Raw genomic sequence first — 14,647 nt, 5'->3', positions numbered from 1 at the left:
TATTTTCCTCTGAGGACACAGTTGCGTTGCCAGTACTCCTTTCTTTCTTCTGATTAGGAAGTCATATGACCCCTGGTAGATTTACTGTACACACAGCACCTGGTATCTTTTGTGATCAAATTAAGCATCAAAAATCAACTTACAATCTTACCTGTATTCTGTATGTTCTCACTGTTCCAGTAATACACAGATATCCTCACTTTTTGTGATACACTGTGCTTTATGCGTGCTTTAAGTTTGAGGCTACATATCACTTTGCATGGCAGTATTTGTAGCCTTACACAATAGAGCCCACAACTGTCCACCTGATGGACTCATGAAGCCTTGTTTCATATGTTTTGATTCCCCATGCAACAAATGCGAAATAGTCTTCTGTGGTGGGCTGGTATTGAGGCTGCAGGCCAGCCGGGTACAGAAGGATGTGGTGTGGTTGCAGCAGATTGAGTCACACCTCTGCCTCTCTCTCTCTTTCTCTCTCTGCAGGGCTGACAACTGCTGCTCTTTTACTGACTAATCTGACTCACACTGGCTGAACGTGTCAGTCGTGTTCTCGTGGCTTCAGAGTGTGGGCAGCTGTGGGTTGCATTGTGCAAGTCTGCAGAGGCTGGCATCTGTCCAGGGAAGCTTGAAGGTATCTCCTGCTCTTTGTGGCCTCTGACAGTGACTGAGTCTGCCAGCTGGCACTGCAGAGACACTCACCAAACCAGGACCCAGAGGTGGACACATGACTAATGTACGGCTGCTGAAGATAAAGAGGTGAAGGTGTTTTAAAGAGATTCAAGAGAGTTAGTAAAGTAAAAGTACCAATACGATAATGTGAAAACACTCATAAATGTGAAAGAGTTGCATTAAAAATCAAACTTAAGTAAAAATACAGATAATTAGGTTAATGTACTTGATGTGTCAATAGTAAAAGTAGGCTACTTCTTCTGCAGAGAAATGTTCCCTGTGACTGATAAATTATTATATATGACATTATCAGATTAATACTGTTGCATCAATGCATAAGTGATCATTTTACTGCTGCAGCTGGTCAAGATGGAGCTTATTTTAACAACTTTATGAACAGTTGGGTAATTTAGTCCAATGTCTGCCAACCTCGGGGCCGGGCTCCTCCGAAGGGCCACAAGATAAGTCTGAGGCATTGTGGGATGATTAATGGGGTGGGAGAGAAAACAAGATACATTTCTGCTACACAATTCTGTTTTCTGTTCTTCTTTTTTTCTTGCTTTTTCGTGAAATACTGGGTAATTTTACACTTAATTTAACAATTATTCAAATGAACCTGTCTGACGAGTTGAGGGTAAATGTCTCTTTGGTGAAAGTGCTGACAATGTGACAAGAGACCTCGACCCCTGTCACTTTATCAAATTAAATATTATACTCAGTCTCTGATGGAAAATTCTGCACTTTGTATCCGATGAGTTCATCCCAAAAAGTTGAACTGATAGTGTATATCTAGTAGGACCAGGTCCAAGAATCATAACTGCTTTTGGATGAAATCAGTCAATACCGTCCTTGACATGAAGCCACTGTTGAGAAATGTCTCCTTGTAACAATGTGGGACATGAGTGGAATAATCGTGCAATTTTACAGTACAGCCTCAGCAGGCCCCTGCGGATATCTTATATTCTCTCTGTTAATTATGGTTCAAATGTATCGATTATTCTTTATTATCCAATTTTGTCGTGAAGTGATGAGTTCAAGTTTTCAGATCAAGTCTAGTTTTCACAGTTGTTACATTCTTTCTCTAAGTGTAACAGTATCCAACACCTCAGTTAATGCAACCTATGTACGCATCTTGGTTTAGCATTACATGTTATATAATTCATGTTGGTTAGTCTACTGTATCTGTAGAGCAGATACCCAATCGTCCACTGTATAGATATGACTTTGTTATCATACAAGCGTTTCCCCTTGTTTTAACAAATCAAAAACGAATCATATTTTTGTCCCAATAAAGGTTTTCATTGTTTAAACTCTGTGATTCATCAGTGCTCAGGCTACTGACGACAGTACAGTCCCTGTCAGTTATAACGTGGGGGACCGGAAATCCTTTTACATTTTGTTTTCTTAAAAGCCAAGATAAGATATGACCCTAAGGATTCAGCGAACACGGGGCCTTGATTCTTTTGTACTTTGACCTATTCCTTCAAAAATAAGTCAATAATGTTGTAACCCTGACCTCACCCACACCCACCGAGGAGCTGAGACCAAACAGTCATCTGTTAGCAGCTGTGTCCGAACAGCAGATCCCAGAACAGACGCCGCATCACAAAAATGCCCTTAATATCAGCTCTGACACACAAAGCCTGCTGCATCGATTAACCATCATGTTACGATTACAGCTTTGCACTATATGGAAAATGAAGATATAAAAGCGACAGATGTGCTGCGATTGTGATTAAAGATTGTCAGTCTATAAAAGACTGTACACATCCTCTGATGCAGACAAAACGTCAGTCTCAGGTTTATGAATACAGGATGTTGTTCAGTCCCATCACAGGTTATCGGCTCTTTTCCAGCCTCACATACTTTTCCCAGGTTTCAGATGCTTACAGCTCATCAGTGTCTGTCACCTTTTAGTACCTATTTTTTTTATGCTTAAATAAAATATTTTCCCAATGGTTCTCTCTTTTGCATCACAGTACTTTTTTCACAGTAAGATTTCTTTTAGTCAGCATTTTTCTAAGCACACACAACTTGTACAGACTGTGTTGAAAGCATCAGGGCATTGTCCAATCTGCCAGTCATTTCATTTTGAAATATCAGAGCTTGGCATATTATATAAAGTCTCTGCCAAAGTTCACAGACAGTCTTATCAGGGAATCTGATCCAAAACCAGCCCCTGAGCCTTTAATGTGGAATTTAGAACTTATAAAACAGTAAAAGAGACACGTACTCATGTTTGATCTACATATGATCAAAACCACCTTTAACCCTGCTTATGTTTCACTTGGATAAATAAAAATTAATTTGAGAATTTGAAGATTAAATTGTTTGAAAATAATAAACTTTCAAACTGTTTAATAAATTGCAAATTAGATATCAAAGGAATAGTTCTTCATTTTGGAAAACTATATGATAATGCTTATGCACTTTCTCACAGAGAGTGAAATGATGGGATTGATATCATTTTCATGTCTCTGAAATACAAAGCTGTAGCCAGGACACACTTAGCTTAATATCTTCTGCAAGAAACAGTCTGGATTTGTTTACCTGTGGACAGAGCCAGGCTAGCTTATGCTAACTAAGCTAACCGCCTCCTGGCTGTTGTTTCATGTTTAACAAACAGACATGAGAGCGGTATAGATTCTCAAACATATTCCCTTTAATGTCTCAAGGCCATAAAACAGAAAGAAAAGAAACTTCTGTTGAGTTGTGTATATATTTTTATTTACCCTGCATTTAGCATTTGTAAAGACACCAAATACTGAAATTGTATCACTGTTTTATCGAAAGAATCTCCATATGGTGTTGCAACCCAAATTCAACCTATGACTCTATTTGAGAAAGTGCGAGGCCTTTCACAAAATCCAAAACCCCAGAGAGGTTAAATGAGGAAAACTGGACTTGTGTCATAAGTGTCCCCTTTGTACAATTTCCCACACCGACCTGAAAAACAACAGCAGTCTAAATGAACACACAGGTGTCAGTAAGTGGATCCATGAGTGTTTATAGTCATCTTTAATTAACAGGCCAGTTGAGGGCAAATGTAGGTGTTCAGAGCCAATAAAATGTACAGTTATCTGAACCTGCAGCACCAGAGCTTTAGAAATAAATATGCATTCAAATCCTCCATCCTCAGTCCAGTCTAGACAAAGATCAGGTGTGTGTCCTTGTCCACTCCATAGTTGCCTTTGTGCTCCTCAAACAGACTGCTGAGTTCGTCCATGTACAGCTGGTGGAGGGCGTCAAGCTCCTCAGCTCTCGGCTTCTCCTTTCTCTCCACCCTAATTGGCCGACCAACTGCAGAGAGGTGAAGAGGACAACACGCTCAGAGTCAGTGTACTTTATGATCAGCAATATTGTCTGTTTTATCTAATCGAAAAAAGGGGGTGGCATACATTGGGGCACCATGCCAGCCAGTTACAGAAGGCCATGTTGGTAAGTGCGCCTGCAGCAGATTGAGACACATCCTTGTCTGTCTGCTGGACTCCTGCTCTTTAGCTGACCAATATTGCTCACGTTCACTGAAACTCTCTTTGCCAACTTGGTGACATTAGATGCTTCCAACAAAATCAATAGCTGGTTGGGGAATTAATTAAAACCAAGCTGCTGCATGTACTGTAGCCTCCTGATAGTGACTGATGATCAAAGGTGTTCACTCACCTATTGTATTGATGGGTTTTCTGTAGGGTATGAGACCAAAGGAGTATTGGAAAATGCCTCGTGCGTGGAAGAGAGGCAGGGAGATGCCCATGATGCTTTGTAGCCGTTCCTGCATCCATCGAAGCCACGTTCCTCTCGGGTTTTCCACTTGATCAAACACTTCATTCTCTCCAAAGGAGAACACTGGCACGAGATGAGCTCTAAAAATATTTTTAATGACAATGTTGTTTAATTGATTATCATCACTTTCAAATCCTTGTGTTTTGCATCTGTTTCTCACTCTGAATTGATCTCATAACAGACTTTTTGCTTTCCCAGGAAATTCCATGTGAGGAGCCTGAATAAGCCTCTGTTTCACGAGGCCACGCTCCAGCCTCAAGAAACCTAAAATGAATAGATTGACATTTGCTCCTTACCCCAGGGCTCTCTGCTCTTACCCATGCTCCATGGCCATTTTGATGAAGCCTTTCTTCTTGGCCAACATCACATTGTAGGTCCCAGGGTGGGCATCAAGGGCCTCTGGGGCCCCACCAACTGCTATTACAACAGCGTTACCGCCACCCTTTCTGCAGAGCGGATAGCTGGCGCTCTCTTTGTCTGAAGGAATCAGACCTGAAGTGTTGCAGCAGAACATGAGAAGTGATTAAAATGATATACAAGGATCAAAGTACATACCCTTTACACAGCATGTGGATGAAGGAAAGAGACTGAAGTGTCCCAGGGCCAAACCTGCACACATGATGTAGTCTCTGAAGAACGGGGCTCTGAACCACAGGGGCAACATGAGCAGGTAGCTGGTGAGGCCAGGAAACAGCTGTCTGAAGCCTGTGGCGTAGGTGCAGAAGTTAGTAAAGGCTCCGGCCACCAGCACGCCATGGGGATGGAAGCCGAAGACGTAGTTGTGCCTGGGATCCAAGTCAGCTGTCTTCACCAACTGGGGGAAGAAAAAGAAAGAACATTGTGAAGGTGAAAGCAACTACAGGTCCATATGCCGAGGTGCACAAACATAAATTGGATTGATTGGTTCCATAAAAGATTGATCAAATGTTTGATTTCAGATCATCTGATTCTTCCTAAAAGAGCTGACAGTATTGCATTGTGGTGGCTGCAACCCAAACATGTGCCTTGATATTCCAGTTTCAACAGTGTCATTGACCCTGTGATCCCTCGCTCTTCCCCCAGTCTGTGGCAACAGGTAGGTACATTTACTCGAGTGCACTCTTGAGGCACTTGTACTCGTCTACATCTCAGAGGGAAATATTGTGCCTGTTACTCCACTATGTGGCAGCTCGAGTTACTGGTTACTTTTCAGACATGATCTACTTATGAAATCATTAAAGACTGAACTGGTGGTTCTCAGCCTTTTTAACTTGTGGCCCTTTAAAGGTACAGAAGGTACAAATGTATATAGAATATGAAGCAATTTACATGTTAATTACTTTTGAATTTTCCAATGTGTGAACGGATTGTAGATAACTTAAAAAATTTGATTTCCCCTGAGTTTTTTGGTTGCCTATAACCAGAGGTCAGTCAGAGTATAAATCCTCCAAGTCAAATATTACTCCAGTCCAGAGTTAAAGTACTGGAGTACTGCATGTTAAAAATACTTCATACTTATTCAAAAGTATATTTTTTTAAGTCAACACATTGTTGCATTGTTCCACAGTGTATTTACAGGTAGGTAGGGATGAATTTTGGTCAAGCTGAACACAGCAAACATGTAAAACGAAAGAAATCTTTATCTAATTTAAAAATTTCAAACATGCACTTGAAGAATCTTCTGGCTGATCTTTATCTGACGTAACACGGTCAAACTGAGCTGTTCAGTGACTGACAGAGGAGTTGACTGTGATTGGTTTTTCTCCTGTGGTGAACACACTGTATGATTTATCACACTTTAGAAAACGAAAGAAAATTCATTCACTGACTAAAAGCTCTGCTTCAAAGTAAGAGTACTTTGTAGAAATGTAGTGGAGTCAAAAGTGTCTAAAAATAATAATACTAAAGTAAAGTACAGATACTCAAAAAATATACTTAAGCACAGTAGTGAAGTACATGTACTTCATTACTGTCCACCACTGTCTATAACAGCCTGTGGACTGATTTCTATGTAAAGGACTCAGGTTGAATTTACTGGGAAAATCCAAAGGACGTTTGATCAGTGCTTCCTTCCACTCCTCTACAACAACAACACAAGTGAAACCCATCTGGCCAAATGGGATGTGACCGACGCTGGGAGCCAACATCATGTGATGATGATATTACACTTAAATCCTACTTCAAAAAAACATAACACTAGTCAAACTATAGTCTCAAACATGAGCCAGAGCTGGAGTCAAAAATATAGTTTATAGTCAAACTATAATTACACTGTAACTTTAGTTACCTCATCTTTGTCTACATCACCATTAGCACATCAGATTTCAGACTTAATACATCTGAGTATTTTATATGTGTCTTTTAATTCTTCGTAGCAGAAGCTTGTCATCAAACAATAGATCGATGCCTCATTGGTCACTGCGCCTGTACTGCAGCTATACACACAGTGAAAACACACACTGCTATAATATGCAGAGTAGTATGTACAGTGTACCTTTGACCTGTCTGTGAGGTTCTCTTATTCTGTACTGTATGTACAGTGAAGTTCTGTATGTTGGTACACCACTGCGACCCAGCTAATTCATTGGTTCCACTTGTTTCCCCAATGTTAATCCTTGTTATGTTCACTTTGTAGTAACAAGTATTGATTCAATCATGTGTTTACTCATGAGGGAGATACAACTATAGAGCAACTCTTCAGATCTATCTAAAAGTCAAAATGAACTCAGCTGGTGTTGACTTATAAACACCCTGGAACAGTCCCACACTCCACTTGTTTGTTCCTGGACAGGAACTGCCTGCTTTGATGCTTCTGTCTGTAATGCTTTGAGATTTGTCAGGTGAAGTGATCTTAGTGTTTGACAAGCCATTCAGTAATTAAATCAATCAATGGGAACTGAGAAGCATTTCTCTGTGGTGTCAGAAATAATGGCTCTTGATGAGGAACTGTAAATGACTTGCTAAGATATCTCAGTGTTTACATGCCTCCGCTGGTCCAGAGCAGCAGGGGAAGAGATAGTGAGAGGCACAACAGAGTTCTGTCAAGTCACTGTCAAGGGTAAAGAGTCGCTTGTCGCGTGTTGCAGTTTGTTTTGCAGTGCAGGCGAGCATTGTGCCCTCTGTGAAAAACAAATCTGTTCCCCTCACTCTTAGTATCTGTGTGTGAGATCAGCATTTCAAGGCCACATTGCTCTTAGGGCCACATTCACACTCATTATCTAGCATCCATGTTATCTTCTCAGGGTCAAAGAAGCAACTTCCAGGAGTGTTTTTCATACACTTTGATTTTTTTTTATAATATCTTGTTCTTTTATAATTTTTCTTCTTTCTTCTATTTAACAAAAGCGCCAACACTCACCCAGCGCTGACACCGTATACTAAAAAACTTTGTCAGACATTTTCTTGTAGCTGATCAAATCTATGATATGAAGATTTGGACTAAACAAGTTTTTTGCTGTTTAATCATCTTGTGATATTGGACCTCACAAAGCTGGTGTGTTGTTTTGTGTCCACATTGTTTGTATTGTGGGTACCAGTAGCCGCAGGCCCCCAGGTCACAAAGTTAATCATTGGCTCGAGTTCCCCTGTTGAAAACCAAGTTGTCCTGAATAATCTGTATTGCTATTGTCCCTTCCAAGGACTTTGGTTTTAGTCAATAAAGTTTGTTGGATCAAAGGTCCGAGGAGAGAGTCTTTTTGGTGTGGATCCATATTTTTTGATTGCCACGGCTTTGAAGAAATGGTTCAACATTTTGGGTAACAGGGTTAGTCACTTTTTTGCCAAGTGTTTGATGAGAAGATCGATACCGCTCACACACTGTGTTTTCTTCTTTTTTTTTATCCGCACCCCTAAAGCTCACTAACTAATATCTTGTTTGTTTGATTTGTTGAAAAACTGAAGTGTAAAAATTGTGTTTTTACAGTGGGGTTATGTGCTGGATATTTCTTGACTGGGCCAGAGCCATGCTAGCTGTTTCCCCTTGTTTCTAGTCATTATGCTAATAAATTAGCTAACTGTCTCATCCGTGTAAACACGAGAGTTGTATTGAATCGCATAAAAAGCTGATATTCCCACCATGATGAAATATTGCTCTAAACATTGCGCAACTGCATCCAAATTAGAATTCATATATATTTCATATACTGGATCTTATGATGCAGTTATGATACAGCAGTATGATTGTGATTATGGTGATGGATTATGGTTAGGGTTTACAGTAGGTGGCTTTAACTCGTGGTCATGAGTCAGACTCTCTTAAATTTTTTGTCATGCAAAAGCCTAGTAATTCGTTGGAAAGATGTTTCTCAGCATCATGGCCACTGTCAGCTAATCAGCATCATTTTCTTATCCCTGAGTGAATGTTGATGCAGATCCAGCTAATTAAAAATAACCCACACTGAGGTCATGGACTGTGTTTCATATGAATCTGCATCATTATCCTGTCTAAATGTATTTCTGTTCTCCTCTTAAAAACCCAGTGACCACACATCAGATGGTGAGGTTGTCTGAGATGATGACGGTGTAATTAGAAATGGTGGGAAAAGAATGAATGAAACAAATTAGGCTCTCTGAAATACACTGCTTCTCTTCACCCTTACATTGACTCTTTGTTTCAGATGTAATGAGGCATACAGTCAGATGATGCTGGAGATGATTCGCTCTCAACGGGTTACAAAATGGGAATTTTAGGTTTTAGGTTTGAGATTTTATCTTCACACAGAGAGAAAAGTAGAAGTGTTTTTCTGTCTCGTATACGTTCACATGAGATCTCTCATGAGAGATGACACAATAACAAACTCCTATAATTCTCACTCCCATGATTATGTGCAGTGCCATTTAATGCTTATAATGCTCATTTCTGGGTGTGAAACTGACAGAAACGTGTTGATTCCTCTTCTTTATTTGCACAACACAAAACCTTTTTATTGTTTTATTATTGTCTAAAACTATGTGATTATCATACATTTTACAAACTGTATTATCATGTAATTATTTCTGTGCTAGTCTTCTCCTGACTTTTATTGTTATATGGTTCTGCTTTTACTGTACATATTGTTGCCTTATCTTACTTGTTCTTGGCTTTTATTGTTATAGCCTACATTTTTTCAATTTTATTGTTCATAATTCTCCCTGCAGATGTTCTAGTTGGCTCTAAAGCAATATTTTACGATACATATATAAAGTATAATGATAATAATAACATTAATTGATATAGTAGAATATATTATAATATAGTAGAATTAATATTTTTGTTTGAAATATTTGTAGATATATAATTATATAGAGAACCAGAATCTGATCACCTCAGGTAGTTCAGCAAAACAGGCCAATATGGAGTACTGTGTTATCATTTATGGCTTTAAAGGCTAATTCATGTAAACAGAGACATGACCCACTTAATACTCAGAGATATAAATAGGTCTAAATATATATGATGGAGCACCTGGCTTTAAAAGCATATAATAAACTCAGTTTGCCTGATCTCACACATGCAGAAAGTAACTTTTTGTTGGGAAAAAAAAACATTTTGTCTATATGAAATTAATATGTCTTTATTTGAAAGACATTAAGACATTAATTTCATTTTTTTTTTAAATAGTTAGGCCTATCTAAAAAATACACAGAATGTTTCATAGCACTGCTTGAGATAATGTATGCAGAGCTGTTTTCAAAACACTGTTGAACCTATGTTGTTGTTGCTCTGTCTTATCAGCTCAGTCCAAAGTATAAGTCTCCACCAGGGGCAAGAAGCAGAGCCGTGTAATGTGGTGGCCGTTGTCAACAGAGGTTCTGTTCTCCGTGATGAGGTGATCTCCAGTTATTTTTCATGATTTCAAACATCTCACAGCCAACATGTAACACAGTTGGCGGAGTTTGATATAAAATACCAGGATTTTTCATGATTAAAAGCCAGTAAGTCAAGGACACGCACTACTCACATATGACCACATGAGGGACACAACGAGCTGCAAGAGGGATGTGTGTGCTGTACCTTTAGAGCTGGCAGTGTTTTCAATCTCACACCGAAAGCCCTGCTCAGTATAGCTGCCAACTTATCTTTCCTTGCAAACAGATGTCAAAACCAACACAACAAAAACAACTAAGTTTTGAAGAAACTTCTGCAGTGTTAATGATCAGTTATCTGTACCTACCTCAGATCACTGGATAATGTGTGTCAGTGTAACCGGCCTGCAGCAGACATTTCACGTTCGCTTGATTTACATGATTTCTTTTCATTCACTGGAATGGGTGTTTTTCAGAGCAGCCGTGAGTTCACGGTGTATAGACTTGGCTGTAGCAAATGGGTTATACATTTTGTAGTGTACAATAACTGCTCTGTCAGTGTCTCTGAACACTGGAAATATTTCTGGTTTGCAGCTGCATCTGCTGAGCAGCCAGCGTAAATCTGTACAAAATCATTCGAAGGTCACTGATCTGCTGATTAAAGTGAAGTTATTTGACTTTTAGTAAACTGCACTAATTCACTTATGCACTTACTAAGCGTAAGACTTCTCATCACATTAAATGTGAGGCTGGAGCCAGCAGACCGTCAGCTTAACTCAGCATAAAGTTTGGAAATTGGGAAATGGCTTGTTAGCTCTATTCAAAGGTGTTAAAAAAACACCCCACATGCAACCACTTGAAAACTTAACTAATTAAGATGTTACATCTTGTTGGTTTAAATCATAGTGTAAAAATTAGTGGTTTTATGTGGTTTTATGTGTGCTGGACTATTTCTTGAACAGTCATTTCCTGGAGTTTACAGTGAGGTTGTAATTCACTCTAGGAAGTCACTGCTCCAAGAAACAGCCCAGCACACAACCCCCTGTGACACTGCAACAACCACAACAGAGCCAGGCTAGCTGTTTGCCCCTGCTTTCAGTCTTTATGCTAAGCTAAGCTAACTGTCTCCTGGCCTGAGCTTCGGATATAACGGACAGATATGAGATATGAGAATGGCATCAATCTACACATCTCACTTTCAACAATAAATGTTTGATTTTTTTAGGAGGTATGTGGGAAATCATGCTACATTCATTATAGATTATAGATAGATAAATTCATTGGCTAAGCTTCTATTATATTTCACATATTCAGTTCTGCTTTTAGTATGCTCCCAAACTGGTGCTATTTAGTATAGTATTTTAGAGTCCATCTGTATAGTATTAACAGAGAAATTTCTTTCACAACAGGAAGACACGGCCTATAGTACAGTGTTAAATCAGACAACGTGACGTTGACTGTATGGTTTGTGGAGGCTGTGTGTACATATGCAGTACATGACTATAGGCAACAGAGGGGTGTCATCCATCAGTGGTCCATTTGCTGCCAAGGACAGAGATAAGGACGACTGCTCGTATGTAGCTGGAGATCAAAGATTAGATGAAATGAACAGGGAAGTGAGATGTTCTAACGTCCTTCTCTCTGACCTGCAGAGGTAAATCCTGCCCCACCTCATATAAGGCTGCTTAATGGCACTGATGTGTATATACAGTATATATAGTGACTGAAATGTAGGTTTATACGACAACTGTCTAAAAGCTCCCTCTCACCTTGATGGGGAAGTAATCCCGCATGTGATCCCAAAGTTTGAGGCCACACAAAAATGGAGCCCTGCGGCCTCCGCGTGCTGGGGTGTCATAGTCAAAGTACCACCAGACGGCGTACAGCACACTGACCAGCCAGAAGCGAGTGAACAGCAGGTAGAAGAACAGGAAGATGCAAGTGGGTGCTGGGGGAAAGAAAGAATCATTGTATTGAGCAGCAACTTCACTGTAAACAAGGGCATTATATAACCGTCCATTCTGTTCTGCTATAGCAAATCTTTCTAAGAATGATTGCAGTAGAACATCATGTGTTTGTGGGGAATTAGCTATTTTATGAATGACGGCATCTGCTCGGCATCAACAGCATTTAGTTCAGCTGGAGATTACATAATAGGTGGTTTTGGTGGTTACTGATGACAGAGCCATGCGATGGTAGAACGCGCTCGTATGATGTCAGTACAGTTTAATATTTCACTGTGACTGGTTTCTGTGTCTGTTTTCATTTTAGCTCCAGGCTCCTCTGTTTTTCTAGGTATCAGTGCTCAGCTGCCAAACTTCCTTTCAAAAACAGAAAGATATCAATACTTTAATTGATCACTACCATTATGCAATGGCCTGGATGCTATAGTGATGAAAATTGAAAATTAAAATTGTTCTCTTCAGTAGAATAAAGTGGGCTAAGGAGCTGGTCTAACAGTGTTCTGGTTCAATATCTGGCTGGGCGACTTTTAAAGTGAGCATCCCTGTAGGAGATTTGCCTGCTGCCCAGTATAATGTGAGTGTTTCACTCCTTATTATGTGAAAGGCCTCAGCATTTTTAAAAAGCACAGTACAGCAGAAACAGTGGGGATGATACAGCAGCAATTCCCAGCTCAGAGGTTTTCAATCTCAGTGACCCTTTCTTGGTGAAATAATGGTTAAAGGATAATCTTTATATTCATCGTCACAATATACGTGCAGCTATGACAGACTGACTGTGCAGGACACACCTCCCACCAACGTGAATCAGTTGTAACACCCTGAACACACCTGCTGAACAAATACAGCCAACATAAAATGAAATAAAATGAAATAGTAACTGTTTTTGGAAAATGTATAATACACATTTTATGCACTTTACTTTGAGGTCATCGCTCTGTTCGGTCAACGCATACTGTAAAGAATTGAAGACTACCTGTGGACAGATTTGTACTTCCTCAACAGTGTCATCCTATTAATACGCCATCTTTAAACATGCATATACTCACCCAGGCCAAGGAAGGAGAAGACCCACTGCAGCACCGCGGCCGTCTGTAGCCTCCTGTGGAAGGGCACGACTAGAGGGGCAAAATTAACCTTCATGTTTTCCCCAAGTGCAGGGAGACGAACCAAGGCGCTGCAGCCTGTCGCGGAGAAGAAGAGCGAGTGAAGTGGGTCCAAAGTCTGCTCCTCTCACCTCTCCATGGTCACCTCTGATTGACATGCTTATCTCAGAAACTCAATGTAGGGTTTGATTTGCCAGTTCATATCTGCCTCATAAGACTTTTGACCTGGAGCTGCTGAAACTCACAGTTAAGCAAACATGAAAAACAAGCCATACAAAATAACACCAACTGTAAGTCAGTGGAAGAGGGAGATGTCAAAGGCTTATGTTGATTTTACTGCTCTTTATCTTCCTTCACTTCAGGGAAGGCAGTCGGTGGTGAGCATGACTGTGTAATATGTTGGTCTTTAAAACCGTAAAGGCAGCCCCATCTGGTTGAGCAATCATGTAACTGCATCTCAGTGTGATACAGAGAGTGATAAAGGTCCTTTGTTGAAGTCTAACACATTTTTTCTCAAATAAAGCCATTACAAGTGTTGCATGAAATACCTTTGGAAATGATTGTTTAAAGGGAAATTACAGCTATAGTTTTATGCCCTTATAGGCAAGAATCAAGGTGTTTATACAGCACACTGTGGAGATTGACAGGGTTATCCAAGGTGTTGATGAAGGGGAAAGAAGATAACAGGAGATAATGGAGGAGTCATTCATATATTGCATCACATGTCAACACAACACTGAGACAGACTCTCAGAGGAATGTAAAACCTTCTTGCTCTCACTATCTTTTTTTTAATCTTTCACTCGTTCCCTTCAGTTAGACTGACATGTGTCAGAGACAATGGGTTGAGTGCCATTCTATTACAGTTTTCCCTTTGATTACATCTTCATAATTTATTCATTTATTCAGGGATCCTCTGCCCTAATTACCTCATTAACACTTTGATCCTGAACACACAGTCAGTTAATGTTTTACCTGCAGCCGCTGACAAATAATAAAGTCAACACAGTCAAATAAAAAGGGAAACATCATGTTTTAGAGCTATCATTGCTTCTAAAAATGAGCTGACCGTCTCCATTATGAAAACTCATGTGTTTACATTATGTACTGGTCTTTTTTATAGAAATTGTAGTCCAATGTGAAATAGGCCCCCAGGGTGTGTAAATGTGTTGGCATTATTCATGTATTCTATTTGCTGCCTCAGTCTGACAGTCTTTGTTACAGTGGAATGAATCAGTCGCCAACATTTAAGAGTGTTGACATTCTAATGGTTTTGATATAGATTATATTTTACAATTGTTATTGTACTTCCTTATCAAGAAATACACATAATATCAATTACAATATATATTCAATATTATATGTA

At 39.7% G+C, this 14,647-nt stretch overlaps 1 protein-coding gene across 1 annotated transcript in view; it reads right to left on the bottom strand.

The window, feature by feature from the left end:
- Positions 1-3,800: 3,800 nt before the first annotated feature.
- The window catches only part of mogat2 (monoacylglycerol O-acyltransferase 2), an 11,846-nt gene continuing 999 nt past the window's right edge, over positions 3,801-14,647 (bottom strand). Inside the window, exons 2-8 of the mRNA XM_022746102.1 lie at positions 14,035-14,061; positions 13,226-13,329; positions 11,985-12,163; positions 5,062-5,266; positions 4,770-4,944; positions 4,333-4,532; positions 3,801-3,969 (exon numbers count right to left, since the gene is read on the bottom strand). Coding sequence (XP_022601823.1) covers positions 3,815-3,969; positions 4,333-4,532; positions 4,770-4,944; positions 5,062-5,266; positions 11,985-12,163; positions 13,226-13,329; positions 14,035-14,061 — 1,045 coding nt within the window. The 3' untranslated portion in view covers positions 3,801-3,814. The remainder of the gene's footprint in view (positions 3,970-4,332; positions 4,533-4,769; positions 4,945-5,061; positions 5,267-11,984; positions 12,164-13,225; positions 13,330-14,034; positions 14,062-14,647) is intronic.

Source organism: Seriola dumerili, unplaced genomic scaffold (genome assembly GCF_002260705.1).
Source record: "Seriola dumerili isolate Sdu_G_001 unplaced genomic scaffold, Sdu_1.0 BDQW01000091.1, whole genome shotgun sequence".
In the NCBI taxonomy this organism is placed as follows: domain Eukaryota; kingdom Metazoa; phylum Chordata; class Actinopteri; order Carangiformes; family Carangidae; genus Seriola; species Seriola dumerili.
The sequence above is the reverse complement of the archived record's forward strand: the minus strand, read 5'-3'. Positions and strand labels throughout refer to the sequence as shown.